At 42.9% G+C, this 27,056-nt stretch overlaps 3 protein-coding genes across 7 annotated transcripts; 2 read left to right on the plus strand and 1 right to left on the minus strand.

Annotated features, from left to right (window-relative positions):
• The first annotated feature begins 1,518 nt into the window (after nucleotides 1-1,518).
• nosip (nitric oxide synthase interacting protein) lies at nucleotides 1,519-5,937 on the plus strand. The gene is made up of 10 exons (XM_035770674.2): nucleotides 1,519-1,686; nucleotides 1,870-1,945; nucleotides 2,022-2,127; nucleotides 2,228-2,309; nucleotides 3,145-3,280; nucleotides 3,359-3,525; nucleotides 3,961-4,077; nucleotides 4,692-4,762; nucleotides 4,871-4,979; nucleotides 5,104-5,937. Exons 2-10 carry the CDS (start codon nucleotides 1,876-1,878, stop codon nucleotides 5,173-5,175), a joined length of 930 nt encoding a protein of 309 aa, XP_035626567.1. The 5' UTR covers nucleotides 1,519-1,686; nucleotides 1,870-1,875; the 3' UTR covers nucleotides 5,176-5,937.
• rcn3 (reticulocalbin 3, EF-hand calcium binding domain) lies at nucleotides 5,440-13,197 on the minus strand. Of its 3 annotated transcripts, none has more exons than XM_035770666.2 (8): nucleotides 13,039-13,197; nucleotides 10,538-10,760; nucleotides 8,999-9,192; nucleotides 8,279-8,451; nucleotides 8,095-8,155; nucleotides 7,628-7,719; nucleotides 7,298-7,405; nucleotides 5,440-5,660 (listed from the first exon to the last, which is right to left on the minus strand). In XM_035770666.2, the coding sequence occupies exons 2-8, from the start codon at nucleotides 10,750-10,752 to the stop codon at nucleotides 5,550-5,552; spliced, it is 954 nt and encodes a 317-aa protein (XP_035626559.1). In that variant the 5' UTR covers nucleotides 10,753-10,760; nucleotides 13,039-13,197; the 3' UTR covers nucleotides 5,440-5,549. The 3 variants fall into 3 exon arrangements, with proteins under 3 accessions (XP_035626559.1, XP_035626558.1, XP_035626560.1); XM_035770665.1 differs by lacking the exon at nucleotides 13,039-13,197 and adding an exon at nucleotides 11,299-11,440; XM_035770667.2 differs by lacking the exon at nucleotides 13,039-13,197 and adding an exon at nucleotides 11,299-11,440 and having other exon boundaries at nucleotides 5,440-6,416.
• Nucleotides 13,198-19,822: 6,625 nt separating this feature from the next.
• pax10 (paired box 10) lies at nucleotides 19,823-24,444 on the plus strand. Of its 3 annotated transcripts, none has more exons than XM_052518445.1 (7): nucleotides 19,823-20,208; nucleotides 21,614-21,765; nucleotides 22,114-22,281; nucleotides 22,442-22,524; nucleotides 22,738-22,894; nucleotides 23,008-23,078; nucleotides 23,293-24,444. In XM_052518445.1, the coding sequence occupies exons 2-7, from the start codon at nucleotides 21,678-21,680 to the stop codon at nucleotides 23,587-23,589; spliced, it is 864 nt and encodes a 287-aa protein (XP_052374405.1). In that variant the 5' UTR covers nucleotides 19,823-20,208; nucleotides 21,614-21,677; the 3' UTR covers nucleotides 23,590-24,444. The 3 variants fall into 3 exon arrangements, with proteins under 3 accessions (XP_052374405.1, XP_052374407.1, XP_052374406.1); XM_052518447.1 differs by having other exon boundaries at nucleotides 23,562-24,444; XM_052518446.1 differs by having other exon boundaries at nucleotides 21,617-21,765.
• Nucleotides 24,445-27,056: the final 2,612 nt, after the last annotated feature.

A 27,056-nucleotide genomic window follows, 5' to 3' on the forward strand; every position in this document is an offset into this window, starting at 1 on the left:
TCAGAACATTGTGAAAACCTTCCATAAAAAAAACCAAGAAAACATTAGTAACATTCAAAGAAAGATCTAAGAATGTTATTTAAAAACATATACATTCTGTTCTCAGCATCAATAAAACTCTCTATCCACTCTTGTTAACTGTGTTCAGCTTTGTTGGCTGTGCCCACTAATTGGCCACACCTGATCTTAATAAGTGTTTGTATTCTTTAAAATGGGGCACATTTGACTAGAATAAAATTAACAGCTTTTTTGTATGAGTTCAAAAAAACGTGGTATGGTTGCTCCATCCTGGTGTTGCAGTAGACTAATTCCATGGATAAAGAACAGAAGACACTGTTTTGAATTTCACTGATGCTGTGTCACAATAAGAAAGAAATGTGTTTGCATGATTAATACCTAATCAAAATCCTTTCCATGTATCCTATCTGTTCAAAACAGAAACTAAGCTAGCGGTGATAAAAAAAAAAAATCAAAATAACCTTTACATATCGTTCAAAACATTCACAACATTTAGAGAATGTTCCTAGAATGTTTATGTAACGGATGTGAAACGGCTAGCTTAGTTAGCGGTGTGCGCTAAATAGCGTTTCAATCGGTTACGTCACTTGCTCTGAGACCTTGAAGTAGTATTTCCCCTTGCTCTGCAAGGGCCGGGGCTTTTGTGGAGCGATGGGTAACGATGCTTCGTGGGTGACTGTTGTCGTTGTGTGCAGAAGGTCCCTGGTTCGCGCCCGGGTATGGGCGAGGGGACGGACGGAAAGTTATTTACCTTCAAATAACTTTGCATTCTCAGAACTGATGTACTGGCTAAACACCCTTAGCAGTGACGTGGTGGACATTGAAGTTTCAATGAGCAAGGCAGAGGCAAAAGGCCTGATGTGGTGGTGCAGTGACGGTAGGAGCAGTGTAACAGAGACCCTAAGGGCAGGCATCTATTCCAAGTACAGTGGAATGTCATGGAGGGGCGGACGGCAGGAAGAGACAAAAGAGAGGAGGCCATCTTTACAAGATTAAGGGCGGGACTCAGCCAGTTGAATAAGAAGTTAAATGTGATAGGAAAGCATCCAACAAGAAGGTGTGATTACTACCAGGAAACAGAGGAGCATGTACTGATGGAGTATGAGAGGGAAAGAGAAAGAATATGTGCTTCAGTAAGGTGGGATTTTTAGCATTCATATCCATGGTTATCAATTGTACTGCAGGAATGGATTGGAAGTCACAGAAAAGAGGTTGTGGTGCCAGCGGCAGAGAAGTACTTGGGATTGTGAGGATATTACTGCAGAACATTTGCAAGGGGTGTGGAGTGGTAGTGTTCTGTCCTCTCAGACTGTTGGATTAGATAGGGTTAAATAATGGAATGGGGGTAGTATTTATTTTTTGTTGAGGTTTAATAGTTGGCTGGGCAATTTTCCTTTTCCCCAATGTTGTATTACCGTATCAATAATTGAATGTAGGTAGGCCGTGAATGCCTTCATACACCAGTACAGTAGGTGGCGGTGTATGCACCAAAAATTGGATGGGATCCAGCAATCAACATGAAGAAGACGACTCGAACAATTTTCACTGGCGTACCAACATCCGCAGGATTGACTTCGCTAGAAACGGACACAGTGTTTTAAACGCACATATTGTTTATAGTATTATTGTTCTTTAGATTAAACTACTACTCCGTTCCATGCAAAGAGGGTAATTGTTATTATTTATTTACTATCAAAGCTTGGTGCTGACGTTTGGTCGTGGGACCAGTTGGCGTTGGTTAGCATTATCGTTGGCTAGCTAAGACTTGCACGTCAACCTACATGTTTTCTGGTAGCTCGCAAGTTGTTTAACGTTAGATAACTAGTCTTTCTAACGTGTTTTTACCTCTAGCGGACAATGACTCGACATGGGAAAAATTGTACGGCGGGAGCCGTTTACACCTACCACGAGAAAAGGAAGGACACTGGTGAGTCTTTACAACGTTGGTTAACGTTAGCTGTTCATGCCAGCTAAGCGTCATCTGCTCTCTCTCTCTTATCTAGCGGCATCGGGTTATGGGACGCAAAGTGTGCGTTTAGGAAAGGATGCCATAAAGGATTTCGACTGCTGTTGCCTTTCTCTCCAGACTTGCAGGGACCCCGTTGTAACGTAAGCCGCAATCCCCTTGTCTCACACAAACACATCATTGTTGTGTAACTCGTTTGTAACCCGTTTGTGTGTCGTAAAAACGTTCATGTTGTATCTCCAGTCCAGATGGATACTTGTATGAAAAGCAGGCCATCCTGGAGTACATCCTCCACCAGAAGACCGAGATCGCCAAGAAAATGAAGGTAACTGGCTTTAAATTGGTCCCGTTTGGGAAATAGTACAGAAAACACCGAGACTAGTTTTATTTCTCTCACTCGATAGATATTTAATTAATTAGTGGCCAATCGTATATTTTGACCAATGGGTATGTTAATTGTGGACATAATCCTTTAACGAAACCAATGGTTGTAGGATGGCCAGAATGGGGGTGACTAAATCAATGGAGGCCAGAGAAAAAAGTGAAACAATCTGGAAAATGTAATCGCTTCAGCTAGGCTGGATTCTGTGCAAGATTTAAGGCTACTGACAGGCTCACCTTCCCTTTAGACTTGTTATATTTCTTCTCGAATCCACAGGATATTAAACAATATAAAGGTAAGATGGATATCGATTTTGAGACATGACATTTAGAATTTCAGTATAAACTTTTCTCTGAAATGTCAATGGAGCACTGAGCGTGTACCAAGTTTGTTTGTTTTTCAAAGCCTTTTGCATTTGAATTAGGCTCGTCATGTTAATTTAGCTTCTTGCGACCATCGGAAGCAACTTTCAAGATGACGACCACAACATGTGAAGTCCTCAAGTTGTTAATTGGAATCCTGTACCGCTATGTCAACGGTGCTCTGTGCTTATTATCGGATGTATTAGGTTACAAAATCCAACTTTAAAAAAAATATAATGTCAATGATATAATTCATAAGGCCGACAAATATGATTAGTCAGGTTCTGAATCATTCAGTGTAGTCTCTAACATATCATTAACATGATATAAAAAAAGTTGCATTTTGTAACCTAATACATCCGATAATAAGCACCGAGCTCTCTGTCTTCATCTGACCCTCTCACTGTTCATCTTAGGCGTACGAGAAGCAGAAACAGACTCAGAAGAGTGACAGTCGTCTGGAGTCTAAATCTGAGGAGAGGGGGATAGCAGAGAGGTTCAAGACCCGGGAGAACAGCATCGTGTCCAAACCCATCAACCCCTTTACCTCTGGTAAGTGTGTGTCTACTAGCTTGGAAGGAACGTAGGACAGAGAACAGTAGATTGAGTTATCCTAACCTATCTCTTCAGGCCAGGCCAAAGAGTCAGACAGCCAGAGTGTTGTGGGTACATCAGCCAGTACATCAAAAGCTGACTCCTCTGCTCCTGCTGCCGGCACCAGCTCCTCCCAGGCCCTGCCCAGCTTCTGGATCCCCAGTCTCACCCCAGAGGCCAAACCCACCATACTCAAGAAACCTGTGAGTGAAAGCCAAAGTCCTAAAGTGTTGACTTACCCCATGCCCTTATCCCACATTTTCACTCTACTTCTTTCTCTTAATTTCTCTCATTCAACACAGCTGTCTGGTCACTTGTTTTTCTTTACTGAGGATCTGACCTTTGTCCTCGGGAAATAATTGTTGACTCTTCCACTGCCAAGAGCTTGTTAGGTTTCTTGTCCAAATGTCAATGTCATCGTGCTCCCTGCGTCTGTCCCCTCTTGTTCTCCATCTCTCTATTATCTGTTATCTCTCTGAGGTCAGCTTGTCCCCAGGTGTTTGATCTGTTGGTCTTTCCTTCTCCCTCTCCACCATACATTTTCGCTGTTTGCTATTTCAATGGGTTTGTGCAAAGCAAATTATTGACCCAATAAAGGGGAGTTCAAATTCAATCATCGCTCGCTCTCTCCCCCTCAGAGTAAGACGGTGGTGTGTCCCATGTCTGGCCGGCCTCTGAAGATGAATGAGCTGACCAACGTACACTTCACTCCTCTGGACCCCAGTCTGGACCGAGTGGCCCTGCTCGCACGCCAGGTCAGTGCCTGACCACACCACAACCTCTGCACACTGTTACACATTGTTATCTCTAACTCCATGCATCTCCCCCTTTTACATAAATAGTTGCATTCATGAGTTTTCTTGACAAGTGTCAATACATTTTTAAAAAAGGTCCGCCAAAGTAAAAACCTGCGCAAAAGGAATTTGATTGCTGTAAATACAGAAATGTTTTGCTCACTGGGAAATGTACAACTAGTCAGTGGCTACTGTTTGGAGTTAGCAACTATATAAGCTTATTACACTGTCCTGGTCTCCTATGATCTATGTAGAAAAACCCCTTACCTTCTAATGATGCTTGTGAGCATCCTAGAACAGAGCATGTAACAGGTTCATGATTTTCATAAATGGCGTGTAGCTCAAACCATTCGGACTCTACAGACATTTTTGTAAGACCGGGATCCATCCTTGTCTCACAAACACTGTTCTTGCTCAGCCCCTGTTAATCACACATCTGTTGGTATCAACAGATGCAGAAGAAATGGACAAATCCAATACCCAGAAGTATATAGCTCAAAAGGGGTTAGAAATCCAAACCCCGTCAGCGTTAGTGGGGCTCATTGGGTTAATAGCTTGTGTAATGTTGTTCCCAGGAGAGGTACCTGTGTGCCGTGACTAAAGACACTCTGGGTAACAGTGTTCCCTGCTCCGTTCTCAAACCCTCGTAAGTATACCCCTCTTCGGTTCCTTTTTATTTACTGGACCACCTCTACTACCTCTCTCCCTCGTTTCTTCAGTTTCTTAAATCTATTTCCCTTCTCCCTCCTCTTAGTGGAGCAGTGGTGACTCAGGAGTGTGTGGAGAGGCTGATCAGGAAGGACATGACGGACCCGATTACCGGAGACAAACTCACGGAGAAGGACATCATCCCACTACAGAGGGTGAGTGTTGGAGCGTGTGTTCGAGTTTAAAAGAGTATGTACGTACAAGACCGAGCAGGGTACTTAGTTTGTAAGGGTAATTGAAGACCGTCTGACGTTAATATAATATTTTATTCCTTCCCAGGGTGGAACTGGGTTTGCAGGCTCTGGAGTGGGACTGAAAGCTAAAGAGGCTCGACCCGTAATGATGGTGTGATGGTTCAGAGACAACGGTCAACATGACAAAGGCATATACTTGATTATTTGTACATACGGTTGTCTGTTCTTGTATGGAGTCTGAGAATTCCAACTGCTATTTTGAAGCTTTGTTATACAGGGTTCTATTCTGAGAAGCACATAGGTGCACACAGAAATTAAGGTAAAATATTTGAGGTATTAATTTTAGGCACACTGGTGCTCCCAAATAAAAAAGAATCCTGGCCACACAGTGTAGGTGCATATGCAAGTAAAATGGTCGTACTGTAGAGACCTGAGAAATGTCATTTTTATTTCTCTGGCACACACGCATCAAACAGCCTACACACCAATACCGTATATCAAGTTAAATTGGCTGTGTTGGGGTCAAGGAGGTCAGAGTTCTTGGTGACCCTCATCCGCCAACATACCGCCGTAGTCAGTCAGCGTGCTTGACTTAAAGAAGTCGACCTTGTCCATGACCTCCGAGAGAGAGAGACGCCCATCCTAAGAGAGGAGAATGAAGGAATCTGGGTAAACTAACACCATTTAGCAGGTGGCAGTGGTAAACTCCATTCAAGCACCAGGAAACAAATTAAGTTGCTTAGGACAGTAAATGTCATGTCAAAGAAAAACAAAACTTTTTGTAGAAAAACCAACATGGCTTTATTTAAAATTCAGAGAAATGTTTCACCACAAGTGTAATTAAATGTTGCCCCCTCCCTTCCTCCCACCCTGTAAACCAAGTGTATATTCTATGATGCTGTTAAAAAAAATAAGCCTGTTGACTTGTGGAGTGTCTTTATTCACACTTGAGCATGATTGTGTTGTGTGAGAGGCTGTAGTTGTGGTTATGTATCCGCGTGTGTAAACATCTCCATGTTACCAGTTACTGTTACCGTTAACAGTATAAATGTGACCTTTACCCCTCAGAACTTCCCCCTACCCAACTCCATAATAGTAACAGTATTCTCCATTATAAGTGTATGGCCTTTCACAATACAAAACCCCAATATGTATTTTGGAAATCCCTCTCCCTAGAGGGCTCTATGCAAACAGAGTACGTATACGGTCTGTTCCAAAAATGTTGCTGCACAAAAAGTACATAGAACTGTGCAAATGGAACTCCATTTGCATGGAGCCCTTATGACTTCATCAAAGCTCGTCATGTCTCCTGGTGAGATCCTCTCCGTAATTGGTCGCCTGGCTCCCCACAAACATGTTCCAATTAGCCAGAATCTCCTTCTTGGTTATTTTCTCATCCTGTTTCGTCCAATCGCGGAGGAGGAGGCAAGTTTCAGGTCCCGCCCACCACCATTCATTGCATCATGATTGAGAGAAGGATGAAAAAGAGAGTGGAATGAAATTGAGGGAGAAATGGATAGATAACAGTGAGAAAGGGAGAAAAGTGTGAATGAAGGACAGATGGAGAGAAAGAGATTCATTATAATTAACAGGTCATTACCCCCAATTAATTCCATTATGTTGATTATTAGCAGTGTTCAGGCTGACAGTGTGTGATGTGAGAGAGCCCTGAATCTGCTCCCAGGCTCATGTCTCTAGTGTCGCGAATGGCACCCTATTCCCTATAGGGCACTACTGTTGACCAGGGTCAATAGGGCTGAAGTACTGCACTACAGGGAATAGGTTGCCATTTGGGATGTAAACATCGTTGTTTTAGCATAAACGCTACTATTTTTCAAAGTTCCTAATTTAAACTGCTAGGAGACTGTTCTTGTGTTATTACCACATATTAAATGTAATATTTACATAGGATAGGCCTATGCGTTGTACATGTCACCAACTACAGTGGTCAGTTGTAACAGGATGTTATTTGGTTTTCATATGAGAAGTCGGTGTGAGGTTGGGGGAAGGTGTGAGGTCAGAGAGGAAGGGGAGATGCTACGGGTGGGGGTATGCACTGCACGATAGCTATGGCGGTGGTTAGATGTGGGGTGAGGGTAGAAGGGAACACGAGGTGTGAGTTGTAAGAGGGGTACAGGGATGGGGAGGGGTGCTTCAGAGGGGATAAGATTGTGTGTGGAAGTGGATTAGGAAACATTTGTTGTAATGGGTGTACAGGTATGGTAAGTTTAGTTTGTGGTAAGGGTGAGATCAGGCAGTAGGACTGGGGAGATGCGTACCTTGTCTGTGTCTGTCTCGTGGATGAGGTGCTTCGCCTCATTGTCAGTATGGTCAATCTCTCCTGGCAGGATCCACTGAGCTACCTCATGGTTATCCAGGAAACCATCCTGACAACAACACGCATAGAGCTTTTACAAACCATCCTGACAACACAAACCTGTTAACTTAGTATGTTGACAGAGAGAGGGGTGCGTGTGTGTGTGTAAGTATTGACATGGCTGGTCTGAGGGGTAGGGTACTGTAAGTGTACTGACTTAAATAGTGATGTTATAGTAATGTATAAGGAGAGGATGATGTTAATGTGATCCAGTAGCAGCAGACTAGTGTACCTTGTTGGTGTCTCTGATCTCTGTGAAGTGCTTTTTCTCCGTCAGCACCCAGTCTGGTTCACTCTCCCCATTCTCAGGTGTGAACATGTCCCCTGTGATGGAGAACAGGTTACAGCTTGTATAGTAGGTGTTGCATTTTTAAAGTATATTCCAGGGGTTATGAGCTAGTTCAGGGCTACAACAAAATTGCGAAACGTCTGGGGGTACGGTACGCGAGGAGCGGTTTAAAAACCACTGGTCAATACGCTGTGCATCTCTGGGTTATCTTCTGTTTGTGTACGCATACGAGCACTTTTCATTTAACATATAGTTGGTTGTGGACCCAAGAATATCACGCATAGATGGTAATAAAATATTTCATTTTTTGTTCTCATATTAAAATGTATAAAAAAACAATTACATTTGGTTGATGACATATTGTATGTTCTCTGTTTGAAAAGGGTAGTAAAGTTGAAGGAGAGACTAACCAATGTATTCGTCAAGGGTGATCTTTCCATCACCATTCTTGTCAATGTCCTCTACGGTTTCCTGAAGCGAAACAGAATAAAATAGTTTAGAAGTGGGCTGGAGAAAAAAGTACACCACCTGGATGTTCCTCAGAATTTGATTGATCTTGTGACTCTAGTGACTGATCCCAGTCCTCTGACTGACCTGTATAACAACGGCCTTCATGTGGTCATACTCCTCGGGGTGAAGGAAGGCAGTGAACTCGTCCTTGGTGGCGATGCCGTCCCCATCGCGGTCAGCTGTCCTAAAGCGCCTCTCGTCTCTAGTCAGCATGGCCTTGTAGCTAGCCTTGTCATCCACATCGTCAAACTCCTCATCTGCAACGGAGCGGAGGACATTCTCAGAGTCAAGACATGGCTTTGTAAAGCAAAGATCAGGGGCCGTATGTATCAAGCGTCTCAGTGTAGGAGTGCTGATCAGGTCTCCCCTGTCCATGTAATGTTACTTGTTATGATCTAATAGGCTAAACTGATCACTAACCCCTTCCCCTGCCTTTGTATTAACAATACGAGCCTAAGATGACACCACTATCGCATAGCTGTATGGCCACTACTGTACTGTCATGTTCAGCTCTCCTCTCTCATTCCCATCTCATTTTTGGATTGTGTTTGTAGCTCATGATCAATCTCTCCTTATATTACATAGTAATTATATCAAATTTTATCCTACATAAATAGTATCTTGGTTGTGCCAAAACCTGCCCATCATTCCAACAATCTTTAACACCCATAAAGCCTACTAATTATATGCGGACTATACACCTCTGGTAAATTTGGACTGCCCTTTTGAAGTCCCACCCCCTCGGTCATTCACCTCAAATTTATGCTACCTACGCTCCCACACACACCCCCTCCCTTGTCGTACCCAGGTAGTAGCCGTAGGTGGTGTTCTTGTATTCCTCCCAGCCGATCTTCCCATCCTTGTTCTGGTCGTACTCCTTCCAGTGTTTCAGCACATTCTCCTCGATGTACCTCCTCTGCCGGTGTTTGATCCACTGGTGCAGTTCACCATGGCTCACGAAACCATCCTTGTCTGTGTCGATGCGATCTACAATCTTCCTGCCAAAGGGACAGAACAAGCCAACTAAGCCTACTACCTACAGAAGCGAACTTGGCCACCATTCAGAGCCTGGTTCCTTTCTAGGTGTCTTTCTTGGTTCCAGTCTTCCCAGGGAGTTTTTCCTAGCCACTGTGCTTCTACATCTGCATTGCTTGCTCCTTGGGGTTTTATGCTGGGTTTCTGTATAAGATCATTTCCATGTAAAAGGACCCATGAGCACCAACGTGAAGTTCATAGGAGCATATCAAATTGGATGTCAAATGAATGCTAAGAGTATATTTCTGATAAGGCATACTGTATATACATTTGTTACAGGTTTTCTTTTTTCCATTTATGTTTTGAGTTTGGACTTTTAGCACGTAGGGTGCACCGATTGGTGTCACCTTGTTAGTCAGAAGGTGTTTCACCTGTACTGGCCCAAGTGATATTTAAGAGCAGCTGGCCCAGTGCTCCAGTTGTCTTGAGAGATGTGTTGGGTCAACACTTTTAGTTGGCTCTCCCTATTTGATTTCTAGAAAAACATTGCTTTGTCTGATCTTCCCTGTTTTCATTTTGCTCAACTTTTTGGTTTGCCTACGGTCTTTAAGTTTGGTGTGGGTTTTTCATTTGTTTGCCTCTTACTTGGCAAATTTAGTGGGTGTTCATGGTGGGTGTCTTTTAGGTCCCAGTTTTTATTGCTATGCAATTTTCAGTGGACACCCCCATGAGTGTCTTACAGAACCCCCTCCTAAAACCCCAACTGTTTAGTTTTGGTTGTTGTCAGTGAGTCTTTGTTAGATCCCCTTTTGTTTGGTCAAAATGTTTGATTCTTGCTGGGGAACGTAACATTTTACAACCAAATTTGGTCTTGTTTGGGGCAGAGCTCATTAAAATAATTCCCAAATAAGGATATTGCATATTTATACTTTAACTAGGCAAGCCAGTTAAGAACAAATTATTTTTACAATGACGGCCTAGCCCGGCCAAACCCGGACAGCCTGGGCCAATTGTGCACTGCCCTATGGGACTCTCAATCACGGCCGGATGTGATGCAGCCTGGATTCGAACCAGGGACTGCAGTGATGTCTTTTGCACTGAAATGCAGTGCCTTAGACCACTGCACCACTCGGGAGCCCAACTTTGCAGTGAGTGTGGCTACATCCCAAATGGCACCCTATTTCATATATAGTTCCCTCTTTTTGACCAGAGCCCTATTGGCCCAGGTCAAAGGTACTGCTGTACATAGGGAATATGGACCCTGGTCTATAGTAATGCATAACATAGGAAATATGGGCCCTGGTCAAAAGTAGTGCATATTGGCCATTTGGGACACTGCCTGCCTGGGAGTTCTGTAACATAATGTACCCAAGTTTGTCTTTGCTTTCCTCAGGGGTCAGCTGGTCGAAGGTCTTGGCTTCCTCTTTGCCCAGGAAGGCTTCGTGGTCATACTGGAAACCAGTGGAGTCGTCATGGGCGTGGTCACTCAGGTCACTATGGCGATGAACACGCTTCTCTTTAGCGGGCACAGCTACCACCACCTCGAGGATGAGAATGAGGAAAAGTAGTGACTGCAGCAACATCTTCTGTCCTGAGAAAGAAAAAAGGAGAAAGAGAGAGACACTACAGCAGACTGAACAGAACTTATCCTGCAAATAGACAGAGATGATACTTGCCAGACACATGGGCCTCACTCAAAATAATACATTATTGGGTTTGACAATTCCTGTTAATTTAGTGCAAACAGTGATACATATGGTCATAAAAAAAGTGTGTTCAACTTTTGTGCCCTATTTATAGGCTACTGTCTTGAGTCCTGACATGAATTAGGATAAATCAGTCAATGTCTGTTGTCTTAACACTTCTGAATTATGAATACAACAATAAATTACATCAATAATGCCTGTGAATGAATTTAAAAAAATGTTTTAAAGCAAAAAGGGATGCAGTTAGGTAGCCGACATATTTTAAGACAATGAGTTTAGGCTACTTCAAGAACATTTTAACTTGGCATAAACTGTACACAACGTTTTTTTAATTTGAATTTTAAACAACCGAAATCACTCAATTTCTTTACTGGAGCATATACGTTCATGCATTATTAATAATAATAATAATAAAACACGTACCAATTTTTAGCAACACGCCTCAATCACGGTTTTTTCGGGGCTTGTAAAGATACGCGTTGGCACTTTCCCTGCCTCTTTAAATTCTACTATAAAGGAGGCGGTGCCACGCTTTCTCAGTCGACCATTCGCAGACACGCTGACAAGAAAATAAACCAATAGAAACGAGGAAATGGGATTAACGGAGCCCGAGACTGATTTCGATTGGCTTTGAAGCGCCACGTTGACATGCGAACGCGCAAACTTCCATACTGGAGCGCGCATGAAGAGATTTTTACGAAAGTTTTCATCAGCAATGTAAAGGGACACCTGAGGTGTATAATACGGCAAGGAATGGCAGGCAGCATTGTTTGGTAAAACCCAATGCAATTGACATGCATCTTGCCCACTCATATGAAACCAGGGAGGATGGAAAACCACACCACTGTAGCCTTTACCACTGTAAAATCCGAAAATTATATACAATACTAAAATCGGGAACGACAGACAAACGTGATATTTATTATAAAGGAATTTATTCAGCATGGGGGGGGAATTATTTTCACATAAATGAATAACGTATGCTTATGTTGTTCTGGAAACCTAACGCTTGGGGGCAGAGTGGGATACCTTTTGAAACGAACAATCTGGAAACCACAGCAGATCTTTTTTTCTTCAAAATCCCCCCTTTTTCGTTTCCCGACTTCCTTCCTACCACATACTTCCCGCCAGAGCCACCTTAGCCTATTTCCACTCAGTATCATTTTCAGGGCAGTTACATCAGTTTAACTTTTAATGAAATCATTAATTCATTCCTACTTTATTATATGAGAAGGAAGTATTTTGTTTAGGTTTAGCACCATTTATTTTCAGTGTTTGGTCATATGAACGGAGTTTGATATGATTAGAATGGGCTATTATTCATTGATTTGATTAATTCATTTTATGTAGCCAATTTCTCCATATTGTCATTGGAATTGTTGTTATTTAACAGGCAGTTAACCCTGTTCCCAGGCCGTCATTGAAAATAAGAATGTGTTCTTAACTGACTTGCCTGGTTAAATAAAGGTCAAATTAAATTTAAATGTACTTAATTGTGTTATTCAGGCCTACTTCATTTGGTTATTAAAGGTGAATAGCTTTTTTTCTATGTTGATGTTAAGGCTATAAAACAGTCATAAATAATGCACTGTGCCAAATTGTGATGTAAATGTGCGTACTATCTGCTGGTGCACCAAAATACAGTGGGACACTTATAGGATTTTCCAATGGATGAAAGAGATCCAGGTTACTGGATCTAGCCAAGGTTACTGGATCCAGCCAAACACTTAACGACACCGTATCCCCTCAGCCCTCAAATTAAGTGGACACTTCTGATGACATTTCATCACGTCTGACGAGTATACACTTGCAGGGCAATGGGCAAGAAGGAAGGAATGATTTTTAAACGGACTCCCCTTGGTCGGAAATTCGTCACTCGTTCATCCCGAGATGATTGTGTTTTCAGCCACAATTTGTGGGTGTTTTATACGGCTACAGTCAATTATGAGTGCATGTCTATATTAAATATATAAGTAATAATATATACCAATTATATGATAGCTAGCAAATGAATTAGCTAACTAACATTAGCCTGCCTAGCTGGAACTTCTGAAGAAGGAAAATGTTTTATTTCTACAATTTTCAAAAGATAACCAAACAAAAACATATTTTTCTTTACGTAGCAGCAAAATTTCACACTTATTTGCATTCCTTTTTACTTACACTTGTATCTTGACTTCTCCATTGATGTTGTTTTTAAGTTTTCGCTGACTTTTCTTAGCAGCTGTACAATCGTCGCAAATTGAATTATGGGGAGTTTCTAAAAACTAGGGCTGAGGGACTTACGTTGCAAACCTCCCTTGCTTGGCTAATCATTTGGACCACCCACCAAGATGGCGATGGGGATTCCCCCAAGGGCATAAAGCGAGGGTAATGGATGAGGGTGTGTTTTTGAAGTCTTTGGACCGTAGCCCCAGTTTACATTTGGGACTCCCTGTAGGTTAGGCAGGGCTCTGGTACTTGTAGTACTATGCCCTGTAAATGTTTTCTTGTAGTACTGTTATTAGTACTGTTAAGATGGCGCCGGAGAACAAGGCTGACGTTTTAATTATTCCTAACCAATCGTGTTTTTTAGTTTGTTTCTTTGCGTTGTTTGTAACTTATTTTGTACATAATGTTGCTAATACGGTCTCTTATGACTGAAAATAACTTCTGGGCATCAGAAGTGCGATTACTTACCACGGACTGGCAGAATCCTTTTTTTCCTTTAATGAGTCCGAAAAGCCCGACATGAATGATATACTGCTCTCCCGGGAACAGGCCCAGATCCCGCCATTTGTACGAAGAGAGGCACAGAAAAAGGGGCCTTAGAATTGGTAGGCAATCGAATAAATCTCCACTTCCTGTCATTCTGCTAACAAACATGCAATCTTTGGAAAATAAAATCAACGACCTATGCGGAAGATTAAACTATTCCTCTGACACCGCCAGGACCTCTATACCAGGCGGTGTCAGAGGAAGGCCCTAAGAACTGTCAAAGACTCCAGCCACCCTAGTCATAGACTGTTCTCTCTGCTACCGCACAGCAAGCAATACCGGAGCACCAAGTCTAGGTCATAGAGGCTTCTTAACAGCTTCTACCCCCAAGCCATAAGACTCCTGAACATCTAATCAAATGGCCACCCAGACTATTTGCATTGCCACCCTCCCCCACCCTTTACACCACGGCTACTCTGTTGTTTTCGTCTATGCATAGTCACTTTAATAACTCTACCTACATGTACATATTACATCAACTAACCGGTGCCCCCGTACATTGACTCTGTACCGGTACCGCCGTGTGTAGTCTCGCTATTGTTATTTTACGGCTGCTCTTTAATCACTTGTTACTTTTATTTCTCATTCTTATTCATTTTTTAAAAACTGCATTGTTGGTTAGGGGCTTGTAAGTAAGTATTTCACTGTAATGTCTACACCTGTTGCATTCAGCTCTTTTGACTAATAAAATTTGATTTTGATTTGATTAGTACTCTTATTTGAGTGAATTCTGTAAAAGTGGGACTCTTTTTGCATTTACGTCTCCTGTAACCTCTTCAGAGATCTATCTAACATATTAGTCCAATACATGATACATTTCTGAAATCCTCAGATGTTTCCTAATCACACACAATTTAATTAAATTGTCATTGGGGTAAAATTGGGACTATAATAATGGTGTCCCAGTTATTTTAGTCTGCTGTCCCAGTCTACCAAATGCAAACTGAAAATATGCTTTTGACTCACTGTACACAAATGGGTGTGTCATCCCTCCTGTCAATATGATATCAACACAGTTTTTTTTGTGATTAGGAAACTTCTCGAGGATTTTAGAAATGTATCGTGTTGGGCTAATATTTTGGATAGATGTCAAAAGAGGTTATAGCAGACGGAAATTGATCCTACTTCATTGTGTTATTTAGGCCTACTTCATTTTATTATTTACGCAATTGTGTAATTTACTTCATTTGTCCTTTCTTGAGATTTTCTCATAAACCCATAGAAATAGAAAGACCTTCTCACAACATTCTGGGAATGGAACTGATTTGCTATCTTAGTTAACAGGAATCCAATAGTTCTCAGTGTTGGACTCCTCAGTCAGGACAATGGTTGACAGCAGGTGTTGCTGTTATTGGATAGTTTTACACAGGATGTTGCTGAATGACACAGTTGAGACTTTCTCATCCCCTCCTCTAACCATACCTTTTTATTATGTCCTCTCTCTCTCTTTCCCTCTAATTCAAACTCGTTCTCTCGGTTTCTTTCTCCTGCTATCTCCCTATCTCACACATACCCTGTCTGCCTATTTTTCCCTCCGCTCGGTTTCATTCTCTCTTCTGTCTTTCCCTTTCCGTCTCTCTCTCCCTCTCTTTCTCTTTTGGTCTCCTCTCTCGCTCCTCTCTTCCCTCGCCTAAGGCAGTGTGTCTAGTTCCATGGAGCAATTGAAGGTGACAGGGGCAGTGAGAGAGGAGGGGAGAGGGAGGGATGGAGGGAGGACGTGCCACAGTGCCTGGGGGCACACAACAGCAAAGAGATGGAGAGAGGAGGAAGAGAGAGAGAGGAAAGAAGGAAAGACAAAAGCAAGGAAGAGGAGGGGAAGAGTGAATTGAGTGGGGGAAATTGACATAAAGTGAGAGAGATGGATATAGAAATGAATATTTCATAATCAATGTAGCCCCTCCCCTTTTATGGAAATTCACAGAGTTAATAGAGTCACGAAAGGGAAAAGGACACACACACAGACACACAACCGCACGCACACGTAAGCTCGTGTGTTTTGTTTTAAGGACTTGATATTAATTTGTCCCGGCATGGTTGCTATGGTGACCTCCATCCCCCTCCCCCAGCAGTGAAAAAGAGAGAGAGGGAGAGAGAGCGAGTGAGGGTGACAGGGATGAACTAACAAGAGACTGAAAAAATGTGCCCTAAAGCTGCACGCATATTCAAGTAACACACAAACACACACGCATACACATATACAGTACACACACTCAGGGCCGGCTCTAGCCTTTTGGGCCCCCCCACCTCACGGGCAAAAGTGATTAACAAAATCAACGGTGGCCCCCTGGAGGTCAGTGCCCCTGGGCAAGTGCCCTCCCTGTGTGACTAGTCGGTATTTGGCCATGATTACTAAAAGTTTAGATAGCTGGCAAGACAAAAGTATGTGGACTCCCATTCAAATTAGTGGATGTGGCTATCTCAGCCACACCTGTTGCTGACAGGTGTATAAAATCGAGCACACCGCCATGCAATCTCCATAGACAAACATAGGCAGTAGAATGGCCTTACTGAAGAGCTCAGTGACTTTCAACATGACACCCTCTTAGGGTGGCACCTAACCAACAAGTCAGTTCGTCAAATTTCTGCCCTACTAGAGCTGCCCCAGTTAACTGTAAGTGTTGTTATTGTGGAAACGTCTAGGCGCAACAAAAACTCAGCTGCGAAGTGGTAGACAGATTGTGCTTCCAGCTTTGTTGCAATAGTTTCAGCATGACAATTCCCCGTCCACAAAGCAAGGTCCATACAGAAATGGTTTGTCTAGATCGATATGGAAGAACTTGACTGGCCTGCAGAGCCCTGACCTCAACCCCATCAAACATCTTTTGGAAGAATTGGAACGACTGAGGCAGGCCTAATCGCCCAATATCAGTGCCCAACCTCACCAATGCTCTTGTGGCTGAATGGAATCAAGTCCTTGAGGAATGCTCCAACATCTAGTGGAAAGCCTTCCCAGAAGAACAGAGGCTGTTATAGCAGCAAAAGGAGGGACCAACTCCATATTAATGCCCATGATTTTGAAATTAGATGTTCAACAAGCAGGTGTCCACATACTTTGGGTCATGTAGTATATATACTGAACAAAAATATAAACATAACATGCAACAATTTCTAAGATTTTACTGAGTTACAGTTCATATAAGGAAATCAGTCAATTGATCCCGCTGGTGAAGAAGCCGGATGTGGAGGTCCTAGGCTGGCGTGGTTACACGTCGTTTGCGGTTGCAAGGCCGGTTGTGAGTAAGGCCAAATTGTCTAAAACGATGTTGGAGGCGGCCAGCATCCCGGAGTCACCTCTTCACTGTTGACTTTGAGACTGGTGTTTTGCGGGTACTATTTAATGAAGCTGCCAGTTGAGGACTTGTGAGGCGTCTGTTTCTCAAACTACGTAGACACTCTAATGTACTTGTCCTCTTGCTCAGTTGTGCATCGGGGCCTCCCATTTCTACTCTGGTTAAAGCCAGTTTACGCTGTTCTGTGAAGGGAGTAGTACACAGCGTTGTATGAGATCTTCAGTTTCTTGGCAATTTCTCGCATGGAATAGCCTTCATTTCTCAGAACAAGAATAGACTAACGAGTTTCAGAAGAAAGTCATTTGTTTCTTGCCATTTTGAGCCTGTAATCGAACCCACAAATGCTGATTCTCCAGATACTGAACTCGTCTAAAAAAAGGCCAGTTTTATTGCTTCTTTAAATCAGAACAACAGTTTTCAGTTGTGCTACCATAATTGCAAAAGGGTTTTCTAATGATCAATTACCCTTTTAAAACAACAAACTTGGATTAGCTAACACAATGTGCCATTGGAACTCAGGAGTGATGGTTGCTGATAATGGGCCTCTGTCCGCCTATGTAGATATTCCATAAAATATCTGCCATTTCCAACTACAGTAGTCATTTACAACATTAACAATGTATACACTGTATTTCATATCAATTTGATGTTATTTTAATGGACAAAAAATATACGCTACTTTCAAAAACAAGGACATTTCTAAGTGACCCCAAACTTTTTTATATATATATTTAGGGGAGTTGGGGCCCCCCTATTGGCTTGGGGCCCTAAGTGATCGCTTATGCAGTTTATGCCTGGAGCCTGCCCTGCACACACTTGTGCATACAGGCATACACACAAGATACAGTGTACATACATGCCCATAAACCCACTCATACAAAGACAGGATGCATAGAAACATCTAAAACACATTTACAGAGATATCTTATATTCTTGCTTCATTGTTTCTGGAAAACAAAATCCCTTCTTTTTTATGTCATCTATCTCTTACCTCAGATGATTCTCTGTAGCCAGTGACAGAGAGAGAATGACAGAGAAAGAGGAAGTTTAGACGGGAGGGAGGGAAGGAAAGAAGGGAGGGCGCGAGAGAGAGAACGCAGAGTTTTGTCAACCGGAAATAAAACATGTTGGCACCCTCCTTCTCCTCCACCTCCCCCCTCCTCCCATCTCTCTCTCCCTGTCTCTCGCTCTCTCTTCCTCATGCCCTCCCTGTCCCCCTTTCTTCTTCTTCTTCTTCTTCTGGTCTTATAGTCATACTTAAGTCTTCTGGTTTATTCTCTAGTCTTTATAATAATAACATGAGCTTCCTCGTTCCATTCTCTCTCTGTGTTCTTGAAGTAGTGGTGCACTTCTGTTAAGGTTTGAGTCAGTTGTATTTCAATTCAATCTATTCGGGTGATTAGAACATTTTCATTCAAGACGTGAAAACTCATCCTCATTGAAAGTAAATGTAGGCACTTCCTGAATTAAAATGTAATTGACATTAACCTTGTGTGTTAAAATCGTCCAATCCAGTCTACCTCCCAAGAAGTATCTGTTTGTAGTGTAGTTTTTAGAATATCAGGCAAAAGGTGTTGTATTATGACTGTAAAACATAGCGAGCTCTCTGATTGTATTCAATGAACCTTTATTTAACTAGGCAAGTCAGTTAAGAACAAATTCTTATTTACATATGACGGCCAAACCCTAACCCGGACGACGCTGGACCAATTGTATGCCGCCCTATGGGACTCCCAATCACGGACGGTTGTGATACAGCCTGGAATCGAACCAGGGTCTGTAGTGATGCCTCTAGCACTGAGATGCAGTGCCTTAGACCGCTGTGCCACTCAGGAGCCCAAAAAATCATCAGACACCAAATAAGACTAAAGATAGATAACTGGGATTTGAGTAATAGAGTTCTCCTCAGTACATCGCCATTATATTGTATTACAGATATATTACCCCGCAGGACTCAACATTAGTTTGCTCAAACTGTAGATGCATTCTCTCTTCTCTTTTTTGTAGTGTCAAGGACTCTCTAGTTCTCTGGGCTAATCCAATGAAATATGCAAATGTGGTGTCACGAGTGACAAAGTGCAGTCAGAGAGAAACCAAGCCAAACATTCCGTAGCACGCATATTTGGCAGCGTGTACTGTGTAGTGTACTGTGTACACTGTAGAGTGTGTGTATGTGGGGAGGGGCCTCACGTCGTAGTCTGTAAGGATAGCGACTGACCAAGTTGGTGCGTGACGGTGTCACTGGTGTGTGTGTGTGTGTGTGAAAAACAAGTACTGTGTATGAAAGTGTATACCTCAAAGTGTTTGTACTATGGCTATAACTGTGTGTTCCTAGAATGCAACCCTTTGTTTCATATTTGCAAATGTAAATGTATGCAGTTTCTCCAGCCAGAACTGGGCCAGTGGTCTCTCTCCCCCTGTCCTCTGTATCCGAAAGGTCAGAGTTTCTCTCTACAGTCCAAACCCTTTGGAACACTATACGGCCAAACACATTTCAGTTTTAAAGCTTCACCTACGGTGTTCTTATGAATGCCTTATACGCCTGTATTAAATAGGTTGTTATTCATAGACCATTTATATATCATTTGTTATATATTTATTAACAGGTACATACCGGTGCATGTCTAAAAACATTCAGTACAAGGACATGTAACCTCATAGATCATGAGTAATATGGCTTTTACATAAAACGGGTACACTGTGGATTAATGTTTGGAAGCCGCCCTTCAAATAAAGTGTTAATAGGCCTTGTTTTGAAATTGATATAGGTGATCGTCATCCTCCCTTCATCCTTCACCCTCCCTTCACGTTTCTTTCATTCTCTCCATACCTTTACCAGCCCTCTCTCCATCTTCTGCTCGTCTCTCTCTCTCTCTCTCCATCACCCCTTTTCCTGGCATTAAGTCCAGACCTGACACTGACACTGAGTCTGTGTGTCATCCTTCTCTTCCTCCCTCCCTCCTCCTTCTCTCTCCCTCTCTCTCCCTCTCTATCCATCGCTCCGAGGACCAGAGTGCCTGCAGACTTGTTTCTCTCTCCCTGGCCCACTCCCCCCTCCCTCGCCTCCTCTCTTTCGCTCTGTCTAACTCTCTCCATCTCGACTCTGGCTCGCCTCCCTGCTCGCTCTTTCTCTTTGCACACACAGTCAACAAAAGCGAGGTCAGAGGAGAGGGATGAGGGTATAACGAAAGAGAGGAAGAGGAGGAAGAGCGAGACCTTGGAAGCAGTGGAAAGACTAGAGAAACATCAGGTTTGGAAAACCATTGGCATCCTCTCTCTTGAGGAGGTGAGTGTCCTTTCACTAAACTCGGTCAACCAACATCAATTTTGGGGGAAAGAGAGACAGACACAGACGGAGAGCAAATAAGAGAACAAGGCAAATTTGAACGAAACAAATAGGAACTACTTATGGCAGACAGTGAGAGGCATAGCAAAAGTACCAACTGGACCAAAGAGGGTGGATCCACACGGAACCAAGACAACTTGACCTTTGACTCGAGGTAGAGATACAGAAAGGCACTGTGAGGCAAACAGGTAGAGAGATACACCCCGCTTAGCAAGGTCCATGAATATATGGTCAGAGAACTAGCTCTCACTCGCTGATGCCTCAGGGTTTCTCCACTTCTTCTGTAATGTATAACCTTTCCCCCCACTTTACTTGGTATGTTTTCAAGCTAAAGGTCTGCTAATAACGATTTGTGAAATCTGCCTGCTCATAACCGGTATGACTCTATGCTGGTTATGATACCTGGTTGTAGTCATAGTTGGGAGTCCGTCAAAGCACACTCACATCTTTTGAATAAAAGGACAAGGCAGGATTTATTTACGCTATTCCAGTCTCAATCATGATCACGGATGAACAGATCCATGAATCAGCTGTAAGTGGTGGAGTGAAGTGTATAGTGTTAGAGCATATATCTTGCCCCACAAACAAGATAATGTGTGTCCAGTGTTGTGAGTTGTTAGTCTCTTCCACCGTTACTGTATTAGGGCCGATTGTTGCGTGTTTTTCCCCGAAGTCCGTTGACTGTTTAGTTGCTCTATTTCTCTACCATCATGTGTCATTCGAGTGTAGTTACAGTGTTAACGAGAGTATTTCTGCCCCAATTCTCTGTATGCCGGTATCACTGTCATACGTAGTCAGTGTGTGTTTTTGTACGTACTTTTGTCCCCACTTTTCAGTGCACCACATTCATGTGAAGTTAGCTTTAAGGTTAGAGTAATGTGGTGTTGTGAGTGTGCTCCCCCCTCTCCGTGTATTACAGGTGTAGCCAGTGTTGTGTGTAATTCTGCTCCCCTGTGTCACTAGTACAGCTTTAGTGTTGTGACTACGCATTTCCGCTCCCCTTCTGTCTGTGCTGTGTGTGTATAATCATGTGTGCAATGTTACTTCTACATTGTGACTGTGTATCATTCGTGTAGTTTGTATCTGGGGTTGTGTTCTGCCTGTGTGGTTAATGGTAGCTGACAGTGTTACTCTCTCCTCTCATGCGTGTGTGTATAGTCAGTGTCAGAGTGGAGGGGATGTAGCTCCTAATTACTGAGTGTGTTTGTAATGAACTCCCCGTGTGTCGCCGTGGCAGGCTAATGCACAAGCGTGTCTGTCTGTCTGTCTGTCTGTCTGTCTGTCCAAACCCGATCACTTATTTCCTTTACCTTTCTCTCCTCTTCCTCCCCCCTCTGTCTTCCAGTAGTTCTGATCTGTGTTCTTATTGGAGGAGTGAAGTAAGAGGTCAGAGGTGAAGGGGAAGTGTTATGTGTGAGAAACTCAGCATGCTGAATCTACAGAACACCTCCAGCTGGACTGGGCCAAACAACTGGTACCATCAACCAACACAGCACGGTACAGATAGGAAACAGAGGTGGTGTGTGTGTGTGTGTGTGTGTGTTTGTGTGTGTGTGACTCGTGGAGTCAGCTTAGGGTGAGCTGGAGAATCTTCCACATGACTGAGCAGAAACAGTGTGCCAACAGCTACAAAACACACACACACACACACACACTCAGTGACAGAGTGCACAAACACAAAACAGTGAAATGCATACGTACATGTGGAGATATGGAGGATGCATAAACGCTTGTTACACTCAGGCAGACAGTAACTGGTGGACACACAAACACACACATTTCACCAAGAAAAGAGCTTCAATTATCCTTCTGTTCTAGAACAATCTCTCTCCCCCTTTCCATTAGATGGCTGTGTGGTGGATGATGTGAGCGTGCGGATGGTGGGAGGAGGAGAAGGAGTGCAAAGAGAGAGGGATGAGGTAGAGGACGCCCAGCATCACCTCCAGCTGAAGAGAAAGCTCCAGAGGAATCGCACCAGTTTCACCCAGGAGCAAATTGATGCGCTGGAGAAAGGTCTAACCCCAGCCCCAGGCTTCAGTTGAGGCCTGTGGAGATGAAATTAAATTACAGTAATAAACATGAAGGAAAAGCTTAGTTTAATGCCATGGGCATAAGTGTGTGTGTTAATGTGAACCATTGTGGGCTTCTTGGCAAATTTATCTCCACCTCACAGAGTTTGAACGGACACATTACCCAGATGTCTTTGCCAGAGAGAGATTGGCAGCTAAAATCGACCTTCCAGAGGCTCGCATTCAGGTAACCAACCGTTCACTCTGTCTGTCTGTTTAAACCTCTTCTCTTTATTCTTATCCTTTACTCCCCTTAGTGGTCAGATTAGAGTATGGCAGCTACCAAAGTAGTACCTGAGATGTTCTCAAACCAGTCCTCTGGGACCACCAGTTCACATATTTGTTATATTCCAACACAAACACACCTGAATGGTTACAGGTTGGGTTGATTGATTGGCAGGTGTGGTTTTCCAATCGGCGAGCTAAATGGAGGAGAGAGGAGAAGTTGCGCAATCAGAAGAGGTCAGGGGGCGGGACTTCCTGTTCTCAGGCACATGCCCCCCTCAGCACCTCCTTCAACACAGGTGTCTATCACTCTCACCATGGTAACAGCTCAGGTAAGAAACCATATTTTCTGTCAATATGTTTGTAAGTGTACAAGTGTGTGTGTGTGTGTGTATTATTGTATACAATATTATTTTAAAACATATTTCTGTGTTTTTTGATGAAGCCTCGATGCACAATCGCAGTGACAACTCTCTCTCAAGCTACGGCTCTCTCTCAGTCTTCTCCAATATGCAGGTAAATTCAACAAATGTTTATTTTTTAATTGTTCTATGAACCCCGGGGCGTCCATTGACTATTAGTCCTTCATTTTGAACCAAAACTTTCACTGAATCTTTGTTCTGTCTCATCAATCTTATCACTGGTTAACAATCTTCTCTCTTTTCTCTTCCTGCCTGTCCTGTTACTGACCCTCTCTCCTCTTCTCTTTGCTCTCTCTCTCCCTCTCCAGTCGTTGCCCCCCCAGTCCACACCCTCTTACCCATGCATGCTCCCTCCCTCCCCCTCTCCTCCCCCCCTGCCCCGGAAGTTTGACTCCCTCTCTTACCCCTCTCCTCACCTACCTCCCCCTCACTCTGCCAGCTCCAACACAGGTGAGTCTCTGCAGCATGTGTGCATGTGTGTCTGTGAAGATCTAGTATTTAGTTTAGGTACCACTTTGCTAACTCATCCTTCTTCGCTTTGTCTCTCTCTCTCTGTCTGTCTTTGTCTCTCTCCCAGGATATCTCTCTCCTGGTGTGTCGGGTAGTGAGCAGGACTTAGGTCAGTACTGGACCAGACTCCAGTGAGAATAACACAGTTACGGCATGACACTAGACCACCACCAGACCTGCCAGTATCTGAAGATCCACCTATTCTCTGTGACAGACTAAGATACCCAAACACCCAATCCGTTACAATCCAAAGCGATTACAATCAGTCGTTCTAATAATGACAAAACGACCTAAAAAAGTATCAATGACCTACCACAGCCAATAACAATCATGGATGGCCTTGGAACCACCAATGACAATCTAGTATGGGCCTGAAGCAGCCACTGACAATCAAGTATTGCTACTGGACTATTAATTACAATTAAGCTTGATCTCAGCGCACCAGGCAATCAAATGATGAACTGAAACTGGATCCCAGCAGATTCACTCACTCCTTCACTCACTCACTCATTCCTTTTCATGTTTGTTCAGATCAAACAAGACAATCAAGCATTGAAATGAAATCACCAATCATAGTCAAGCATGGATTTCATTTAACCAATGACAGTCGAGCAGGGATTAATGCAACCAATGACCTAGGAGAGTATAAGACAATCGAAAACCAATACTAGTGAATAAGGACGTTACTGTGATGCCATATTTTTGTCCTCTCTCCATTCCTTTCTTTCAATCTGACTTTTGCAATCTTACCCCTTTTAAAATCCCTTCCCTCATCTGTACATTTAGCACTGTGTGTGTGCGTGCGTGCGTGTGTGTATGTACGTGCAGACATGAGTGAGTGTTTATGTGTGTAGAGCTGCATTTTGTGTATGTGTGTGTCTTTAAACTGCTAATCATTTAAGTGTACTCCCTTTTTGTGAAACTGTTTGAACCAAGAATAAAATTCTAAATGTGAAACTAAACCATGCCTGTTATTTAACCGTCTTTTATCATTAATAAAGAGAGATAGCTTGATTCATGTAAGAGTTGGAATGTGCATTGCTTATATTTTGAAATAAGTGAACTTACACCACATATACAGTACAAACAGGGAAATAATGGCTGGAAAGGGGGCAATCCTGAGGTGGCTTTCTTTCTGAACACAAAAAGACTTTGGCTAATTTAAATGTGAGAATATTTACCAAATCGTCAGCAACATATTGATCTATGGAAGTGAACCACCCCTCAGAATCGTCTGGTGGCGCATGTCTATTATATGGCCTTTAGAGCTTTTGTTTATTTCTCACTCTGTCACTGAGCAGGAGCATTTCCTGCCTATGTGACTGTGGATTTCCTGTTTTTGTTACTCACATCACCACACCCACTGTAAATAATGCCCTGACTGACTGACAAACCAATTCTCACGGGGACATGAAACGCACTTGTACAAACTTGCAAATGCCGTATACAGTTCTTATAATCTTGATAATCACAATCAACACAAACACTCAGTTACAGCCTGCCCATATAAGGTCCTATATGCTAACACAATTATTTGTGTGTTTCCGTGGCAATGTTTAAATGAGTGTAATTAGGAGCAGAGTTAACGAGGTGTGGAGATTCCGAGAGGATGTTGCACGCAAGACACTCTTAACCCCTGGTCAAACAATCACATCACCACTATCCCCACTATCCCCTATGGACTGTCTCTACCTCCTAACCCACCCAACCCATCAACTCAACTTCTATAAGAGAGCACTTATCTACTGTCTCTCTTTGAACATGGCCCTGCGTCTATCACTCTCTTGCCCCCTCCCTCTATCACTTCATCTTTCCCATCCCGCTTTCTACTGCCTTCTTCTTGGTCTTGCCCACAACACCTCTCTCTCTCTCTCCAGCTAAACTTGACCTCACTTCAAACCACTTTCAACTTTGAACATACACTCTTGGACTTCACAAAGGTCACAGTATGTGTTCGCATTCACTCTCTTGTGACATTTCCAGTGGACAGGAAGAGTTTCCTTGCTGTAAAAGAGCACTGCTGCTTACGAGTTCAGTCAAATTAATCAAAGAAGCATACATCATCTACCCTGATACTGTATGATGGTAACAAACACAATCCACCAAGAGTTGTATTTCTAGGGTGAATTTTCAACATTGACATCTATCTCCCTTTTCACCCCCTCCTTCCTCCTCTCACTCATTATCTCTCTCGCTCTCACTCTCTCATTATCCCCCCCCCAGCTTCCTGTCACAGAGGAAGTGCCTCACCCTGCTGGCTGGCTCCCCATTGGTTCTCAGATGAACAGTGATTTGGGGGGAGATAGGGAGGGAAGGACAGGGGGATAGATAGAGGGAGCGGGAGACGTAGAGAGGGAGAAGGGTACGAGACAGGGCATTGGGCAGGCAGGAAGATGAGCACCAGAATAAATTAAAGGAGCGAAAGAGAGAGAGGACTACTTAATGTGTTCAACATGACGGCAAGGAAATGGCTTTGAAGGCGCCGGCGGTAAGAAGAGCGCTACAAGAAGCAAGTCAGGAAACTGTCCATGCAGAGACTTTACGTAGAATGTATGCACACATGACTGTAAGTCGCTTTGGATAAAAGCGTCCGCTAAATGGCATATATTATTATATTATTATATTATATATATTATTATATATTACTTTAGAAAACAGAAAGAGAGGGAGAGAGAGAGTTAGTGAAAAAGAGATGGGCTGGCAGGAGAGAGACCTCCATACTGTTTTTGTTAATTATAATGTATTACCGTATCAATGCAGTGGCATTTATTTTTATGTTCTGCTCAGTATTCTTTTGAAGGTACTTTGTTTATGTACTTTTGTTTGTAACTCATATAACCCGCAGGTGGTCAGATGTGTTTCTATCATTTCAGATGGAGCATGGTCTTTTCAGCAGTGTTTTCGCTCTTCCTTCAAACATGTCTGTCATGCAGTACACTTTTTTCTCTCTCTCTCTCGTCCCTCCAACTATCCTCTCTCCTTCTCTCTCTCCTTTCCTCCTCTCTCTCTGTACATTGTCCGTGTTCAACCATTCTCTCGCCTTTCCTCTCTTTTTTGTGCTTTTCTTTCTTTCTCTCTCCCTCTCACTCTCTCAGTACAGTCTCTCCCAATCCTTGTACCAGTGTCTGATTTGAAGCTGACGCTGGGCATGGTTTGGGGGGGGCCGTGTTGAGGATTCTGCAACAGGTTGTGCATCTGTGTTTGGGTGTTGAGGGGTCTTTTTGTGCATTAGACCGCTGTGCCACTCGGGAGACGCAATAAATTGCTTTTTGTGGTAACCTTTAGAATTGGTTAAAAAGTCATCTGACCTCACAATGATTCCATGCCATTGTTGTTAAGATACAAGTCATGTATTTATTGATGCAGTACACAGCCTGTACAGGTTATTAATAAATAGTATGATACATAATGAAAATCTGTGGTTTGTAGATGTTTTTTAAATGACTTTTTCATACTTTATAACCTAAGATTGAACTAAATCCAATAAATAGTTTTAAAATGTTGATTGATCTTTGAATGCAATGTAAAGAGCAGAGAAACACTCTTTTCACGCCACTTAGAT

This window comes from Oncorhynchus keta, chromosome 5, assembly GCF_023373465.1.
Source record: "Oncorhynchus keta strain PuntledgeMale-10-30-2019 chromosome 5, Oket_V2, whole genome shotgun sequence".
NCBI lineage: Eukaryota > Metazoa > Chordata > Actinopteri > Salmoniformes > Salmonidae > Oncorhynchus > Oncorhynchus keta.